Genomic DNA, 20,368 nt, shown 5'->3' on the forward strand with positions numbered 1-20,368 from the left:
GCTGGGTCCCTGCAGCAGGCCCTGGCTCGGGGGTTCGGGGGCGCCAGAGCTGCAGCCGCGGAGCGCCATGGCCGCTTCCTGCCCCCGCGGCAGTGGGAGCTGCAGCAGCGGCTGCTCCCGAGTCCCGCTGGCCGGGGGTGAGAACAGCCGCCGCCTGGCCCCGCGGGCCGTCCCCCTCCTCTCCCAACCACCCAACTGAGTCCTGCCTGCAAGGGACCAGGCCAGACTGTTACTCACCCCGGCCCCACGCTTCCCCTGAGTCTCCCGGGCCTCCCTCCAGCGCTTGCGGAGGAAGGGTTGTTTTTTTTTTTTGGCCCCACCCCCCTGCCACGCCCCCCCCATGTTACCCCCCCCCACATCCCGATATTTGTCTTGGGTGATCTGGTCACCCTACTGCCCCCTCCTGGGACCCCTGCCCCTAACTGCCCCCCCCCCAAGACTTCACCCCCTATTTATGTACAGGCGTGACTACCTGCCCTTTCCTGGTTACTATACGTGGCCAGTCCGCATCCACATCCAGTAGTTAAAAAAAAAAAATAAACTAATAATTTAAATTGGAATTTCATCCATTAATAAGTATTTATTATATAGTTAAAACCATTCTATTGAAGGGCAGATATTAAATAACACTAAATATGTTAATGTTCAAAACAATATTAAAAATTTGAAAATTTAGAGCATGGAAACCAAAATAGCTAAAATTTAGTTTTGGCAAGATACACGGAATGGAAATTCCGGGATCTTTACCTGTCACTGAATATAGCCATCATACCAATAGTGGAATATAAAACAAGTCTACATATACTGTCCTTAAAATTTTTACTTCTGTCCATTCCCAATAATTGTAACAAATCATTATTACCTTCACTCCACTTGCCACGCGCCCCAAGCACAAAACCAAAGAAGTGGATATTTTTACCTCCCGTTAAGTTTTTAATTTCTTCCTCTAACGCAAGATAATAAGCCACCTTCTCACTGTGGGCTTGTTCCAAACTTCCGGCATTATCCTCCCATCGCACTGTAACATCAACCACCACTGCTGTATCTCCTTTTATAAATATAATATCCGGCTTTCTTAACTCACCCTTACTATTTCTCAAATGGGGCTCTATCATTGCCTTCCACCCTAATTTACCAACCTTATCTACAACTGCAGCCACTACTCTATTATGCCTTTTTATCCTAGCATTCTTAGTCTTATAACATTGTCCTGAGATATGGGGAACAGTCTCCCGCACTTTACCGCACCATCTACAAAGAGCATTCACACCTCCTCTTCCTCTTGCTAGTGTCTCCCTAGTAGGATAAATATTTGCCCTAAGCTGCAATGCTGCGATATACGCTGACGATTTAACTTTACTAGAGTTTCTAAAAATCGAATTACTAATTAAATCATTTTAAAAATATTTTATCCCTATTCCCTGACATCTCAGTTCCGACCATCTTAAAAATTCCTCTTCCCTCCATTTCTTGGGATGAGATGTTACTGCACTAAATGACAATATTTTATCCACAAGATTTTCTCCTGCATATAGATAAGATAGGTCCATCCAATCATCTCTCGAGACAATATGTCTCCTCCATTTACGAATTAACATATTTGGGATTTGCACACTAAACTTAGTGAGAGCTAAACCACCATCCCTACCTCTAGAATAAAATATTCCATCTGTGGTACACTGAGGTAAATGTAAAATCTCTTTAACTATTTTTCTAACTAACACATCAAGATCGTCTAAAAGATTAAAAGGGGGTTCTATTAAAAGAAGATTATAAAATAGCTTCGGTAAGATGTATGTCTGTAAAATTAATATTTTTTGGGCCGGTTTTAATGGGGCCTTAATTAAATTCTCACTCCAATCTTTCAATTTTTCTTTAAGTACCGGTCCCCCTACACCTATCCAGGGATCTATTCTAGCCCCTAAATATTTTTCAAAATCCCCTGGTTGAACATATTCAATCTTCTCTGACCCTATCTGCCAATTATCCTTAGGATTAACTACATAGGTTTTATGTTTAGTTAAAATATGAAAGCCTTTCGTTTTCTTCACATTAACAGAGAGATTAGTATTTTTACAAAACTCCTCTAAGATACCCAAATTTTTGATCATTCCTTTATATGAGCTATTTAAAATTGCCACATCATCGGCAAAAGCCAATGACGTGACACTATTACCCTTAACATAAAAACCACTTCCTTCTACTTCTAATCTAGTTAAAAGGGGATCCATAGCAATATTAAACAAAATTGGGGACAACGGGTCACCCTGCTTGACCCCCCTCCTAATTAAAATAGACTCAGTAGCTTCATCATCCACCCATACCCTAGTTGTGCAATTATCATAAAGGTCCCTAATAATATCTATAAAATGTTCATCTATACCAAATCTTCTCAACCCGGCTATTATATGTCCGTGTCCCACAGAATCAAATGCTTTAGCCAGATCTACGAACACTATTGCAATTTCATTCCCATTTCGTTTAGCCCCTTTAATCAAATTATCTAATATAGCAATATTTTCCTCACACCCAGGGGCGGATATAAATCCTTTTTGTCTACTACATATCTTAACTGTTTCCACCAGTCTTTTTGCTAATATTTTGGTATAGATTCTAATCCAAACTGACCCAATTGTCAATGGTCTCCAAGATGTTAACTTCTTCATTTCCTCCTCATCTTGTGTCTTTGGTATTAAAATCGTTCTATTTTTCTTAAATTCATCTGGTACCTGTCTATTTAGAAACCATATATTAAAAATTTTTGTAAGTATTAAGGAGTCTAAATTAAAAATATCCCACAAATTGCTCACTTTTACTTTATCTGGGCCAGGAGCACTATCTTTTCTTATTTCTGTTAAAGCTATTCTCCCTGCCTCTTGTCCCCTGACTGCCCCCTCCTGAGACCCTGCCCCCATACTAACTGGCCACCTAGGACCCTACCCCCTACCTGTGCCCTGACTGCTCCAACCCTTATCCACACCCCCACCCCCAGACAGACCCCTGGGACTCCCACGCCCCATCCAACCACTCCCCACCCCCTGACAGCCCCCCCCCCAGAACTCCCGACCCATCTAAACCCCTCTGCTCCCTGTCCCATTGACTGCTCCGATCCCTCTCCCCACTCCTGCCCCCTGACAGCCCCCCCCTCAGTACTCCCAACCCCCCTCCCCCGCTCCTTGTCCCCTGACTGCCCCCTCCTGGGACCCCTGCTCCTAACTGCCCTCCAGAACCCCATCCCCTACCTAAGCCTCCCTGCCTCTTGTCCCCTAACTGCCCCCTCCTAAGACCCCCCCAAACTGCCCCCCAGGACCCCACCCCCTACCTGTACCCTGACTGCCCAAAACCTTATCCACACCCCCAGAAAGCCCCCCCTCCAAACCCCCAACCCCCCCCGTCTCTTGACTGCCCCCTCTAGAACCTCCCTGCCCCTTCTCCAACCCCATGGCCCCCTTGTCGTTGGCCTTCGGTTCGCCTAAGGTCTCTCTGGGAGCTTGCTCAGGAACTGTCTGAGCCGTTCTCCGGTATGCTGGTCAGCAGCGGGGGAGGAGCTCCAGACTGCCGGAGGTGAATGCAGGGAGGGAGTGAGTGAGCTATGCTGCAGGGGGAGGAGGGACTCTCTCTCGCTGTCGGAGCCACATGTAAGTGGCACCATCCGGCTGCCCTGTTAGCCGCGCGTGCTCTGCATGGGGGGGGGGAAGTCCGGACATTAACAAATTCCCCCCGGATGCTATTTTTAGTTCAAAAATCCGGACATGTCCAGGGGAATCCGGACGAATGGTAAGCCTAGTGAGCAGTTCCCTTGGTGTGAATATAACCCCTCTAGTGGCTTGCATATACCCTTGTATATTGCAAGTTAATGTTGCTCAGAATAGCATTAATCTATATGCTCATTTCTGATATAAGTTCCACTTGAGTAGCATGTTCAGAGGGGTTGATGGTGGATGTGTGATATATGGGATTTCCCCTCTGCATGACTTTCCAGGGCTCTTCTTGTGTAAGCTTTGCCCATCTGCTCCACTCAATACTGAGTAACAAAAGGCAGCATATACCCCAAAGAGCTAAAACAATTCAGGGAATGCTGGTGGGGATATCATCAAGTGTTACATGAGAAATATGGACACCTGAATTCAGCTTGTGGCTGGTTAAAGCTTTTCAGTTCGCTTTTAAATTCCTCTCCATTTCCCACAAGATTTAATCCAAAAAGAAGCATTAAGGTTAAGATTTTTTTCCAGGTGTCTGAAAAAGTCAGATTTTGATTTTCAAAGTAGAGTCATCGAGCCAGCCTGCAATATGATCTACTGCTAAATGGAGCATGTGACAGAGGAACGTGACCTTTGGAGATTCTGCACTAACAGTGTCGTGCATCTCCCATCTTCAATTATTGATTAATCTGTGAGAAAGTCTTTAACATGCCATCTGACATTCAAGTACAGCTTCACTGGGAGAAGAAATTCCATTTGCTGAAAGGGGCATATGGGTGACTATTCCTGTACACATTCAAGATATAGTTTGTAGCATTTAGTGTGTACATTCTTGGTTCTTTGACTGAATTATTAAATATAGAAACAGGAATGGCATTTAAAAATATAGAACACGATAAAATATTGCAGTCTCCCTTTCTCCTCTGCCAACACATCTAACAACCTCAGACCAATATCCTGTGCCCCAGCAAAAGAAGAGGGCAGGGACCAATCAGCTGTCCACATTTTCTAATTAAAAACATGCAGCACAAGAATCACTGCTAAAGTATTCTTCATTCTAGGCAAGCGGACTGCAAATTGAGTCAACGTGATGAAGACTTGAGATTTGGAGTCAAAACATCCAGGAAAAAAAAGAGAGAACACACAAACTGAACAGTACTTAAAGACAGAAGTAATCTTAACAATGTGGAAGTAAGAGTGCCTCAGGAAAGACCTCTTCAACACATACATACTTTAAACATTCCAAACTATGTGGCAGGTTGAAATTTATTCAAAACCCAGTCTGCGTACAAAGCAAATATATGACTACATATTGGCCTTTGGGTGTATCAGAGCATTAGGTATTTATTTCTATACACCCCAATAATGCTGCCCACTTGGATGTTTAATCAAAATTTAAATGTTTGAAAGGGAAATGATAATATTGTTGCCGATGAAACATTTACCTGTCTTAGGATCAATGGAGAAGTATGGTTGCCCCTGAAGAATGCTATAAACCACTCTGGCACTGTTTCCGTATGTTGGATCGTCAGCATCTGTAGCTTTAACCTGAAGCACATATGCACCTAGAAAAAAAGAATACAGGTGTTTTAATTTCCAAAAGAAAACAAAGATCAGGAATATTGCTGACATATATATAGCTTAGCCCCTTTTGATGAGGGCATTTGCTGTAGCTCTTGCTTCTTTGGAAACAGGAAAAGAACAGTGTAATGTTTCAGCACCACACTGTCATAAATGTAAGTAGCAGTTGCAGCAGACGGGGAAGGGAAGGCAAGGTGGGCAGGCATCCACTCTTCAGAAGACATTTACCAGCAAGTTGGAGGGGAGGGGTGATGTGTGGGAAAGCAAGCCCACCCTTGGAAATGTAAATAGGTGTGGGAGTAACAGGATAATCAATTTCCCCTTCAAGAGATGTCTAAAGGCAAGGGAGGGAGGGAGCTAGAGAGGAGGGTATTTCTTGTGTGCTTTGACAGTTTTAACCACACTCACTTGGGACCATACAGTTTACCAATCTGGCTTTGAGCGTTTGGATTTGTATAGACACCAAACTCCAAATGCAACTTGGGAGCCCCCACACTTTGCAAACCAAGATCATCAGCAGGGTTTGCTGATGTTCATGTGAGTGCTCACCACCACTGAAAAACAAGCCACATATTTAGGTGTCTACATTTGGATATAGGCGCTAAATTTTAGACAAGATTGTGTATTTGGACCTCTTTGTCCACAGGTTTAGTAACACAGCCACAAATATTGCTTACTTTTGTATATCTGCTCACCATGGAAACTCTGGTTTCCAACTTAGTGGGGGTATCAAGCACTTTAGTGTCATCTGTCTCCCTTGTTTCTAATAACAGGGATTTTACAGTTATGTTTACGAATAATATTAGTTCTAAAGACCTCACTTACAATAATAATAATAAGAAGAAGAAGATTTCTCCAAGCCTGAAAAGACATATTAAAAGTGCAGGGGGCCTGCTCCTGCTCCTGCCATGGGCATTTTGCCATTACCAATAGCATCAGACCTTTGAAGAAATTTATTTATTTACAAAAATCTTCCCTTCACACATAAAATGGACACTGGTGAAAATATGGTGCCAGATTTAGAATGTGGGTGCCTAAAGTGCATGTTGAAAGCTAGACACAGCTCATGGCATGTGCAAAACCAACATTTTTGCACCCAACTGGCATTTGCAAAGTAAAATTTATAAGCTGGCATTGAAACCAGTATAGGCAGACAACCACCTGATCTGCCTGCAGCCAGACCACAAAATACCATGAGAATTAGAGCGCGGCCTCCTAGAAGAAAACTTTCTAGTGCTAGAATACAAGTCCAAAAAGGAGTCTGTACATTTTAGAATTAATCTATTCACTAAGCTGGGTTTGAAATCAAGGCTTGAGTTTTGTTTCATCTACCTGCCTTAGTCAGCTTCAGATAGGAATACTGCAGAAATAGAGTACTTTATCTGACACTTATATCAGGCGTGTTTACAGTAAGATAGTCTGCCTTGTGTCCATACATATAGGGGTACTCATAGAGTAAGTTTACTCCATTTCCCCTCTGTGTCACATTGAGAAGTAGTTGTAAAATGGTGGTCTGAAGAGAACTATGGGGTGGTATACAGAGAGCAAATTGGCTATCCCTCCATGTTTCTGATGCAAAAGTATATTACTTTCATATTATTCCTCCATGTAGTTAATTGTGGTAGTTGCCAAAATAATGTTAAACAATCACTTATAGAGGGGGGAGTGAATGGGAAGGAAGGTCACATGACACGGTGGTCCATCATACAATCTTTCTGTTAGGATGGGGTGTATACTACAGCAAGTTTGAGAACACCTGGCATTCCCTAGACAATACCCAGGGAATACTGCAAATGCTGCAAAATTATTAGCTATAAAGGCAATTGGAAAGTTTTTAAGCATCATCATTGTACTAGCACTAACAGTGATATGCATGTCAACGTTTATTTTTCTTTAAAATAAACATCTGATCTGAGAGTGAAAGATAGTCCAATATAGTCAAGGGAAAAGTTTGAGGTGATTTTTTTTTAAACTCTCCCACACAACTCTAATTATGATTGCCAGCATCACTGGAGGAAGTAGAACTGATAGTGAAAATAAATTGACTTCTTGTTGGATAGTTTTGTAGATTTGCTACACTTAGGGTATGTCTATACTTACCCGCTGGTTCGGCGGCAAGCAATCGATCTTCTGGGATCGATTTATCAAGTCTTGTCTAGATGCGATAAATCGATCCCAGAAGTGCTCGCCGCCAACGCCGGTAATCCTGCTCCGTGAGAGGAGTAGGTGGAGTCGACGGGGGAGCCTGCCTGCCGTGTGTGGACCCGCGGTAAGTACCTTTAAGTTCGAACTAAGATACTTCGACTTCAACTATGTTATTCACGTAGCTGAAGTTGCATATCTTAGTTCGAACCGGGGGCTTAGTGTGGACCAGCCCTTACAGATGGTCATTGGCCAAAGCAAAATGTTAAGGTGCCACAGGAGATTTTTCTGTACTACACTGATGATCATGGCAAAGTGTGAGAGTTCATGAAAAGCAATTTGATTAGCAAAACCAGTTATAAAATAATGCTGGTCATGTTTACAAGGTGAGGGCACATTAATTAGAGTCAACTTTCAATGAACGGAAAGATTAGGGATGCAGTAAATAAAATAGTACTGCAGAGATCATCTGGACTCATTTCAGAAGAACCGTGAGGTTAGTTTTGATTTGCTGAAGGATGGGGAATGTCACATTTTAGAAACCATGAGGTGCCACAGAAGATCAAAGTCATAGTTCAATATAATGATTATGGAAGCACTGTATACTCAGACATTTATGCCTAAACTTCTCATCTAATACAAAATCAAGATAACAGAATGTGTGCTATGTAGCTCTACTGGGGGTCAGGGGAGAGACATTGGGTATGGAGGTTCTCTCTGTATGCCAGGATAAGGATCAGCATGTTTTACAATACATACAAAACCTTCCATGGACTCCCACAACAGGGGGATGAAGAGAGAGGGGTCTATGTAGCAGGGGATCTGCCAGTCCCAAACCTGTCAGCACTTGCTGGAATGCAGGGAACCCCAACAAAGCTGAATTCTGTACTAGGGAAGGGGAATGCATAGGGATTGCATGGTATATCCTTCATAGTGCCTCCTGAATCGTGCCCCTCAACTCCCACCTTGAAAAGTAGAACTTCACTGGTTCTTCTGCCAAGGGACCACTAGCATGGCAGAGGAAAAGGCAAGATTTTCCCCTTACTGCTTAATTACACTAACAGGAGTGCCAAAAAAAATATAACACAACCCAGGTTACTCACAATACACTAGAACATTAATTCACATCCTCAATCCAGCCACAGTCATAAATCTTGATACCAAACCAGGGCATAACCTATGGGATAAATATATACAATGTATTAAGTTGTAGTGATTGAGGACTTGATGACTCATGGGATTGGGTAAAAAGACCGTTCATTTGGGTTCCACAGGAACCTGAATAAACAGAAATATTTAGATATGTCTGGGATGTGTCAGTATTTCAATTAGAGTTTACAGTTTCTGTGAGCTTTTTGGAGGGGAGATGCTCAGGAATTCATTTATAGGGCTAGTAAAAGTGTGATCTGTATGACTTTAGGTATTCCCTGATCCATTAAAGAAGCTAGTAAAAAATAAACCCCAACTACTTATACAAATAAACACAAATACGAGTAACTACAATCCACATACAGCCCTAATTGCCAATGGAACATGGAGCCTTTTATCTTGAAAAATGCCCTTATGTCTATTTATCCAGTCACATATCCTCCCCACCACACAGTATCTTACTATCTTTCCACCATAAAATTCCAGTTTATTCCATTCTTTGACTGAGGGAATGTTTCTTTTGTCATTCCCCCCCTTATCCTACCCTTCTACTTTCTTTCCTCATACAGCTGGTTTTTGTTCCCATCTCAAACAACAAACCCAATCATCTGATTCCCTGAATCCTGAGGTTTGAATTAGAGTTGGGTGATTTAGAGGTTTGATTTAAATAAACATCCCCAAATTTGTATTCTTACTGAAAGCTTGGCTGGTCCTTCAGGCTCTTTCTCCCCAAACAGATCTCCTCCTTTGAACCCATTCCCTCCACACTGTCCCCTAAATTTCAGGTTGGTTGCTGTTGTGAGGGAAAGAGAAAAGGAGTTGGGAAGCCCATTTCAGACTTCAATAGCATGTTTTAAGAGAAATAGGAGACTATCTACCCCATATAGGCAGCAAGACTATCTGAGTAACAGAACAAAGCTCTTTCCCAACATTAACAAAACAGTAGGGGGGCTACCTTGAATTTGTACCCCAGAGTGAATAGCTTTCTCCTCATACCCCATATGGAGAGGTACATCCAATTTTTCAAAAATGGTGAATTACATTGGGGCTTCTCAATATATGTCAGCTGATTTTCAAAAGTGTTGGGCACTAAGTAGGTCCCACTGAAATCAACCAAGATTTTAAACTTAACTTTAGGCTCCTGTTTTCGAAAATCTTGGCCACAACGGCCCCCTCATATGTATTATCAGAACAGTTTTAGGGGGCTTTCAAGCACTACAGCATAGCCCTCCAATAGTTGAGTTAAAAGAATAATTCCTTTATTTTTATCATCTAGTTGGCCAGCTACCAGAAGGGGATGCAATCCACATTTTGCCAGTGTATTACATAGATAAAATTTTTGGATTGCTTCATGCACTCTGGAGCTCAAAATACCAGAAATGTAATGTCTTGCATTTGAAAATACACCTGAAGCTCTATTACGGATTAATATTTAGAAACTCTGGTTCAATACAGCTCACATACACCTTAAAAATAGTACATAACATTGATCCATTCCCTGGATTTTTTTCCCTTTAGCTGAAATTCTAATACTGTATTGAGCTTGCAATTTAAAATCAATACTAGCTGATACACTCTAGCGGCAAAGAGGAAAAATATATCATAAATCTGATTTTACTTCAAGACATTTCATCAAAAAAAAATTACTGGTGCTGATTTAGTTAATCAGTAACACTTCATTTCTAGCCTTTACAACTACAGCATGGCATCTATAATTATCACCATCATTGGTATTATTTTTAATCATTAGGTGCTCAGTTCATAAGATAGATTTAATTATAGTGTACCTTATAGTACAGCTTCCAATATGCTAGTTTTCCTCAGTTTATACTCATAAAAAGCAAGGCAGACTGTGATCAGGTACATTCATAGAATCATAGGAATGTAGGGCTTAAAGGGACCTCAAAAGGTCATCTATTTCAACCTCACCTGCACTGAGGCAGGACCAAATATACCTAGACTGTCCCTGGCAGATGTTTGTCCAACCTGTTTTTTAAAAACCTCCAATGACAAGGATTCCATAATCTCCCTTGGAAGCCTATTCCAGAGCTTAATTACCCTTATAGTTAGAATATTTTTTTCCTAATATCTAACCTAAATGTCCCGTACTGCAGATTAAGTCCATTAAATCATGGCATAGTTTCAGTGGACATGGAGAACAATTGATCCTCTTTATAACAGTACTTAACATATTTGAAGACTGTTATCAGAGCCTACCTCTGTACTTTTTTCTCAAGACTAAACATACCCAGGGTTTTCTTAACCTTCCCTCTTAGGTCAGGTTTTCTAAACCTTTTATCATTTTTGTTGCTCTCCCCTGGTCTCTCTCCATTGTGTCCATATCTTTCTGAAAGTGTATTACCCAAAACTGGACAAAATACTCCAGAAAGGGGCTCACCAATGTCTAGTAGAGTGGGACAATTACCTCCTGTCTCTTATGTATGACACTCCTGTTAATACATGCCTGAATGACGTTGGCCTTTTTCACAATTGCATCACACTGTTGGCGCATCTTCAGTCTGTGATTCAGTATAACCCCCAGCTCCTTCTCTGCAGCATTACTATCTAGCCAGCTTTTCCCCATTTTATATTTGTGCATTTGATTTTTCCTTCCTAAATGAAGTGCTTTGCACTTGTCTTTATTGAATTTCACCTTGCTGATTTCAGACCAATTCTCTAATTTGTCAAGGTCATTTTGAATTGTAATCCTATCCTCCAAAGTGCCACCAGTTTGGTGTTATTCTCAAATTTTATACACATACTGTCCACTCCATTAGCTAAGTCATTAATGCAAATGTTGACTAGTTCCAGATCCAGGAGAGACCTCTGTGGGACCCCACTATTACATTTGACAAGTCTTGCAGTCTTTACATTGGTCTTACTTAGGCAAAGCTTGTATAGCTTTCATGAGCCTTTTGCCTGAGTAAGAATTTGATCTTTTATTTGTTGGATTACACACAAAATGTTCTCACATTCATATTCTATGTATGTAAGTTAATAGAGTGACACCAACGATGATTAGGGCCCATTATCCTTATACAACATTACAGTTGTGATACAAACTCATACAAAATAAAGAAATTTGGAGTTAATAGAGTGCAAACTCTGCCTTTAACTCAACCCATTATGCCTAGCTATTACAGCACATGCAGCATAGTATTTAATTTCACACAGTGATCTGAAAGAAAAGAAAGTCCAGCACAAAAGAGTCTTAAGATTCACTAGGATACAGCAGTATAACATTGTTTAAGGGCTCAATCCAATGCCCAGTGAAGCAAAAGGGAATCAGATTGGAACCTCACTATATATTCCCAGACAAACAAAAAAACAAAACAATCCCCCAAAAACCTATGTTATGGTGGATTGAAGGTTGAATGTATGTATCAGTAACACTGAAGGATAAAAACATTATAGCAATATTGCAATTCTTGACAAATCAAGCAATAAAAACCCAGGAAATTTAGCAGTTGCAATTAAAATAAATTCAAACATACTTTGGTAAGAAATGCCCTATTAAGATACAAAACAATCGTAACTATGTCCTGCAGTGATGTCATGAGTTAACCATACACTTATGATTGCATTTCAGTGCTTGCAGTCCCAAATTAGATTAAACAGATTTTATTGGGCACGTTTGTTATTTTCATATTTTTTCTCCGACTATCACTACAGACAAAAAAAGGTGACCATGCCATTTGACCTGCTCATTTATCTTTGCTGCATGCATGAGGCTTTATACACATAAGTATTAAATAAAAAGAGACCAGAGTGAACCCAGCTGAAATTAGTTTCAGTCCCTGGAGGTCCTAATCTTTAACATTGCTAACAGTTGTATCATGTTAAACAAAAGCTTTCTGCTGGAAAAATATTTTGGACTGTTAGAAAACTGGCCATGGTTGTGAAATATTGATAGGACTGCTGATAAAGGAAGCAACAATAAAAATTGTTTCCCCTGAAAAAGAACCTGTTTCTGAAACCTGTTCTATCTTGAAGGGATTAAGGCCAATGTTTTCAAAGATGAGTGCCCAAAATTAGGCCCCTAAATTCATACCCATGTTTAGGAACCTAAATAAAAGTACCATGAGTTTCAAAGGAAATGGAAGTTGCAGGTAGTCATAACCTCTGAAAAATCATGCAGCTTAATTTGGTGCCCAAGTATCAATGTAGATGTTTAATTTTAGATGCCTATATATGTTACCTTAAATTCCTTCTCACATACTCTCTCCATACACACACCAGCTAAATTATTCAAAATAAGGTAGAACTGGTGAATAATAAACTTTTATTAAGGCAAACACTTAGTCGTGTTTTCCTCAGGCAAGTAGATGCAGGTAGGCTTGGGAAACCCAACAGCAGTGTGTGTTGGTTTTGAAAAATAATATCTAGACATTATTAATTCGCCTGCCAACTCCCCAAAAAAACAAACTTGAGAACATGTATAGTGTGTGTTTTTCAGCAAGGTCATTTCTTGCTTAGTTTTTCTTATGTGGCTTCATTGGTTCTTCAACTACTCACATACATGTCCAGTAACAGGTTTTTTGAAACTAGTTTCTCATCTTTTCAATGTTATTAAGCATTGTCCATTTTGCCTGACTAACAAATGTACTGTTTTATAGTAAAGCATAAAAATAATTATAAAATCAGCCTTTATAACTTAGTTACTGTATTTTCTGGCGTATAAGACTACTTTTTAACCCAGGAAAATCCTCTCAAAAGTCGGGGGTCGTCTTATACGCCGGGTGTCGTCTTATAGGGCGGGTGCTGAAACTTCCGAGCCGGACTGGAGAATCTACGGTCGCCGCATATGGTGGGGGGAGCTCAAAAACGGCCGCGGCCGCATCCCCGCCCGATGACGAGGTGAGGGGGCGCCTCACCGGGAAGGTGTAAGTGAAGGGCGGAGCAAGCTGCAGGTGTCCGGGACGCCCGGGGTATGGAAAAAAGAGAGCGGCGCTGTGCCCAGAAAAACACGCCTCTTTCACCCGTCTGGCCCGCCCTTGTATCCTATTACCGTACCTCCTTCTCTGCCTCTCAGATCTCGCTCCTGAGGACTGCAGTGAAGCGGCGCAGGCGCGCATGTGCGAGATCTGAGAGGCAGAGAAGGAGGTAATAGAATACAAGGGCGGGCCAGACGGGTGAAAGAGGCGTGTTTGTGCTACCGCTCTGATAGTCTTGGAGACAGGGAGGGCTGGGCAGGCAGGGAGAGCTGACCAATCCAAGCAGGCTTTGTATACAACAACCAGCCAATCGCCGGTAAGGTACATCGCTTGCCGTGATTGGCTGGTTGTTGTATACTGGGTACCACATACAGTACAGCACCAGTATCTGTACCTGTTCATACAGTATAGCACCAGTACATACAGTACAGTATACAAATGTCCAACAGTCAAAACCCCATCATGGCTCCACCAGCAAGAAGAAAAAAATATGAAGCCAGTTTCAAACTTAAAGTTGTAAACTTTGCCATGGAACATAATAACTGCGCTGCTGCAAGACAATATGGAGTAACAGAAAAGATGGTTCGGGACTGGAAAGCAAATGAAAAAGCATTAAAGAGTATGCCAAGGGGTAAGTGTGCATTAAGAAGAGGCACTCCACATTGGCCAGAACTCGAAAAACATGTAGCAGACATGGTGAATGAGCATCGCCAAAACGGTTATGTAGTGACACGAAATAAAATACATTTGTTTGCACTTCAGTGGGCCAAATCTAACCCAGATCACAGCAACAGATTTAAGGCCACTGTATCCTGGTGTACTAGATTCATGGGAAGGCATAATATGGTACTGAGGCAAAAGATGAAAATTGCCCCAAAATTACCTGCAGATCTTGATAGCAAAGTAAATAGTTTCCATCGATACGTAATACAACAGCGCACTAAACATGGCTATGCGTTAAGTAGTATTGGAAATATGGATGAAACTCCAATGAATTTTGATATGGTTGGAAATAAAACTGTCCATCAAAAAGGTGAAAAAACAATTTTAATTAAAACAGGACATGAGAAGTCCAGTTTTACAGTGGTACTAGGATGCACAGCTGATGGCGCCAAACTGAGACCAATGATCATTTTTAAAAGAAAAACAATGCCGAAATTCAAGTTCCCTGTTGGTTGTTTTGTACATGTGAATGAAAAAGGCTGGATGGATGAAGAAGGGGTAAAGCTATGGCTTGATAATGTATGGAGCAGGCGACCAGGTGGACTTATTCAAAAATGTAGTCTATTGGTGTGGGATATGTTCAGGGCTCATTTAACTCCCAGCACCAAGAAATGCTTGCAAGACTAAACACAGATGCGGCAGTTATTCCTGCAGGATTGACATTGTTGGTACAGCCACTGGATGTGTGCCTAAACAAGCCATTTAAAGATCGCATTCAAGAACAGTGGAATGAATGGATGGTTAGCGGCGAAAAGTTATTCACAAAAGGAGGAAACATGCGTGCTCCACAGTTGGATGTTTTGTGCAAGTTTGTCATAAAAGCCTGGAATGATATTGATGCAGAAACAGTAATCAAGTCTTTCAAGAAGTGTGGCATATCAAATTCATTAGATGGTATGGAGGATGACTACTTGTGGCAAGATGAAGAGGAAGCCGAAGCTGAGACCACACCATCTGATACGGAATTCGATCCATACGATGACTGCCTTACAAATGTATCACAAGATGTCATTGATGTACTTAGGATATCAGATGACGAACAGGAGGATTTTGAAGGCTTTTAAAGGGAAACTGTCACGCCAGCAAAACCTGTAAAAATACCGTAGCTTGCAGTTATGATGGGCGTTGCTAACTCGCCAGGGACTTGCCCAGCACTTGCTCTCTCTCTCTTGTTTGTTATCTTCCTCCTATCATCATCAGTTCCAGTTTGGTTGACAGCTTAGAAAACAAACAGCATGGCAGCTCCCATGGGCTTATTGTCTTATCCTTCCTTTCAGCTTTAGAGTGAATTAGGAAAAGTTTAATCCACTTGCACTGTTTTATGTTTACATGTTTGATGACAAACAGCCTTATGTTTATAAGTGACAGTTTTCCTGCTAAGTACCTGCACGTCATAAGCATTTGAATTAAAATTATCATATTGAAATCAAATCTGATGTTTTTTTAATTTTTTTTTGGTGTGCGTTGGAAGAGGGGTAGTCTTATACGGCGAGTATATCCCAAACTCTATATTTTAACTGGAAAAGTTGGGGGTCGTCTTATACGCCCAGTCGTCTTATACGCCGGAAAATACGGTATTTCTCCACTCCATAATACAGTGCAATATAGCAGCGAATATTCATTGTCTACTAAGCAGTGATGGAGGGTTAAATTTATTACATCCGCAGGCATTTTAATAAAAAAACATCATTTTATTTTTCTATCTTTATTAATACACAAACATAATAAAAGGGACAAAATAAACAAACTATAATTTCTTCCACTGTAGATATGTCAGACTATATTCAGAATAAAATGAAGTTTTATATCATTAATATTTGATCTGTAATTTGGAAATCTTTGTTTTAGAGATTGTAAAATACAGGGAAACAGACTGATATGCTTCAGCCCTTGCTCTTTCTTTTTAAGGGTGGGAAAAGGCTACATTAAAATGCTATGAAATGCCAAATAACTTTAAAGGCTTAAGAAAATGGACATTCTAATGGTTCATCAGGAGTATTTTTATTTTAAAGTAACAGCAAATGACATTGGAGGACTAGTGTATTTCAGATGGTTGCTTCAGACATGTTGATTCTAAATGGAACAGGATCATAATCCATGATTTAAACCACTCTGACCAAAGACAGAGAAAAGTATTGTAAACGTTCATGAGGGTGATCTTAGGATGGCTAGGAGAACTTCTACATAGAAAGCCAAGGGTTGTGCATTGTAAAGTGGATGCTCATGGAAATAAGGACCTTGAAACAGAAGTTAAAATCAAGATTACTGCAAGTAAAGTAGGTGCTCAGAGAAGTATCTCACACAGTTTGGATCTGCAGCATTTCCAGCCCTTGGCCCACCCAGCAAATAGAATGCTGATACTGTCTGATATTATGGCCACAAATAATTCTAAAAATTAAATGTTCATTTCTACAAGTACTAGGGGACTACTCATATGCTTAAAGTGAAGTATGTTTTAAAGTGATTGGCTAGATCAGGCCAGACTGCTCAAACCTATAAGTATAGAGCCATAAACACACAGAAACTTGTGCCCTAAATGACAATTAATCCAAAGTCTCCAGAAATGAATGGCTAGTGTACTAACCCTTGGTACAATCTAGTTCACTACAGTACTACTGTAGCCATGTGTGTCACAAACCTCACTGTGGAAATAGCATGGACATTTGTGGATCTGGAAAATCATTACATTGTAGCAAATACTTGTATACAATAATGAGAAACATTCGCAACACAGCATAAAACTGGGGTGGTTTACCTTTCGTGTGATTTTTTTTCTTTTTTCTTTTTTTTAAACATACAGCTAACCACCAGGAAATACCTGTTGAGCTTTTTTATTTGCTGGACATTATTCCTCAGAAATGAAAAGGGATTATCTGAAAATCATAAGGCCACAGAATTGAGAAGTTAGTTCACTGGGACCAGAACAAAATATTATGTATTTTAGGGGTAAAAATGAGGTCACAGGACTAATAAAGTTTTCATATCTACTATTATTTAAAGTTATACAATCCCAACAGAAATAAGTCTCTAAAATTAAAATAAAATAAAAACTGCATAAAAAAGGACTAATCACCAACCCTTTTCTCACCAGTAGCTTCTACCAGAGCCCATAGCATCTCTGTGCACATCTCAGGTTGCTTCTCTCAATATGTTTTTTTTCACACAGCTCACCTCTAACACATTGAAGTTTATGTGACTTTAGGAGCCACAATTAGTGAGGTTGGTCAAACTCTCTATGCCTTGCAGCACAAAAGGATCCAGGTAAGGGCTTTGACAGTACTCACTTATAAGAGAAGCGGTTCCTCTACAAAACATATCTTATAGGAATCTTCCATTCCTCCTTCAAATATGGATTAGTTTGACCAACACTCAAAAAACCCACCCTAGGTACACTAGTTCTAGCCAGCTACCACCCAGTGTCAAATCTTCCATTCCTGATAGAAGCTATCCAAAGGCAAACTACAAGCTCATCTAATTCTAGATCAAGCAGTGTCTGGATTCTGGCCAGGATACAGAACTGAAACTGCTTTAGTGGCACTGATGGATGATCTCCTCTCCTCTCCATGATCAGAGGACAGACATCCACTCTTTTCCTGTTGGTCCTTTCTGCAACATCTGACACTGCTGACCACAAGATATTGCTGTCTCACTTGAGAGAGGTGGAAAGGTTTCAGAGTAATGCACTACAATGGCTCCAGTCCATTCTTGAGAGATGCATCCAACAATCAGTGATGTGAAAATACATCTCCACCACAAGACCCCTCACTTGTGGTGTTCCAGAAGCATCAATTCTCTGTCCAGTCCTTTTCAACATATATATGCAGCCACTAGATAAACTGGTCAGACAACATGGACTCAAGTGCCCTGAACATGCAGATGACACATAGCTCTACCAACCTTTTACTACAAATAACCACACCATTAGCACCACGATGGCCAGCTGCTTAGATGAGGTCAGCTCATGGATGAAAAACAGCTGGCTGAAGCTGGCCTGAGCAAGTCAGGGGTGATACTGGTAGGAAAGCATTTTGAAGAGTTTTCAGCAACAGTGCAGTCTCCTTTGGTTGACTGTACACATCCAAAATTGATCAATTCAGTTTGCAGTCTAGGAGTAGTCTCAGATTCTTAGCAGACACTAAGATCTCACATAGCAGCATCCATAAGTAATGCTTTCTATCATCTCCAGTTGGCTAGAAGACTGCATTCCGTTCTACAGAATGAGGATATGGCTTCATTTATTCATGCCTTCATCACTTAACTGGACTAGAGCAATATGATATACGTGGACATGAAGCCTTCAGCACTTAGGAAACTCTGGCTAGTACAGAATGTTGTAATGCATCTCCTTAGTAACACAGGCTACCATGAGCACATCAAACTTGTCCTTCACTCTCTGCACTGGCTTCATATAGAATTTTGAATGAGGTTCAGGGTCTCAGTCCTTATGTCCAAAGTGTTCCATGGCCTGGGCTCAGGGTATCTAAAAAGTTGCTTAAAAATCTTTGATGAAGACCATGGTCAACAATTTTGCTCGTTTAGCACAATGGACCTCTCTACAATAAGGGTAAAGTTAGTCTGTGCAGGAGCCAGAATTTTCTTGTGGGCTGCTCTGAGATGGTGCATGGAATCCCCCAGGATCTAGGGACCACCACAAACCTCAATACCTTCCACTGAAAATTCATGGTGCATTTCTTTTACCTGCCCTTCTCCTAATATAAACGCAAAGCAACATGTATACGAACAAACCTAAAACCCCAAGAAAACATGACTCTCTACTGCACATGCTTCTCCCTTGGGGAGAGAATGATCTAACAAACACTATGTAGCAGATGTGAAGTCATGCTGTTTAGTGCACTTCTGGAAGGTGCTCACATAATATGGTGGTAATTATACCTCTAGTTTCTTAGGGCTCGTTTCTGCAATCTTAGCTCATGGGGGTAATGCTTACTGTTAGCTAATATATGTTAGGTCTAGTATATGCCATACCAATAGGTATCATCTGCTTAGTATTAACACAACATATGTGTGTGTATATGTATATATATATATATACACACACACACACACACACACACACACTAGGGCTGTCAAGTGATTAAAAAAATTAATTGCGAGTAATCACACTGTTAAACAATAATAGAATATGATTTACCGGTAGTTAAATATTTTTGGATGTTTTCTACATTTTCAAATATATTGATTTCAATTACAACACAGAATACAAAGTATACAGGGCTCACTTTATATTTATTTTTATTATAAATATTTGCACTGTAAAAATAAAAGAAATATAGTATTTTTCAATTCACTTAATACAAGTACTGTAGTTCAATATCTTTGTCATGAAAGTTTAGCTTAAAAATGTAGAGTTATGTACAAAAAAACCTGCATTCAAAAATAAAACAATTTAAAACTTTAGAGCCTACAAGTCCACTCAGTCCTACTTCATGTGCAGCCAATCGCTCAGACAAACACATTTGTTTACATTTGTGGGAGATAATGCTGCCCGCTTCTTGTTTATAATGTCACCTGAAAGCGAGAACAGGTATTTGCATGGCACTGTTGTAGCCGGCATTGGAAGATATTTACTTGCTAAAGATTCATATGTCCCTTCATGCTTCAACCACCATTCTAGAGGACATGCGTCCATGCTGATGATGGGTTCTGCTCAATAATGATCCAAAGTAGAGCGGACCGACACATGTTCATTTTCATCATCTGAGTCAGATGCCACCAGCAGAAGGTTGTTTTTCTTTTTTGGTTGTTTGGGTTCTGTAGTTTCCGCATCAGAGTGTTGCTATTTAAGACTTCTGAAAGCATGCTCCACACCCCATCCCTCTCAGACTTTGGAAGGCACTTCAGATTCTTAAATCTTGGGTTGAGTGCTATCTTTAGAAATCTCACATTGGTACCTTCTTTGCATTTTGTCAAGTCTGCTGTGAAAGTGTTCTTTAAAAAAACAACATGCTGGGTCATCATCCAAGACTGCTATAACATGAAATATATGGCAGAATGCAGGTAAAACACAGAGGAGGTGACATACAATTCTCTCTCAAGGAGTTCAGTCACAAATTTAATTAACGCATTATTTTGTAACTATGGTCATCAGAATGGAAGCATGTCCTCTGGAATGGTGGC

At 40.6% G+C, this 20,368-nt stretch overlaps 1 protein-coding gene across 1 annotated transcript in view; it reads right to left on the reverse strand.

Moving 5' to 3' along the window:
- Nucleotides 1-20,368, reverse strand: part of CDH12 (cadherin 12) — a gene marked incomplete in the record, with an annotated part of 562,961 nt that overhangs the window by 92,568 nt on the left and 450,025 nt on the right. The window contains 1 exon segment of the mRNA XM_034761583.1: nucleotides 5,147-5,266. Coding sequence (XP_034617474.1) covers nucleotides 5,147-5,266 — 120 coding nt within the window.

Source organism: Trachemys scripta, chromosome 2 (assembly GCF_013100865.1).
Source record: "Trachemys scripta elegans isolate TJP31775 chromosome 2, CAS_Tse_1.0, whole genome shotgun sequence".
Lineage (NCBI taxonomy): Eukaryota > Metazoa > Chordata > Testudines > Emydidae > Trachemys > Trachemys scripta.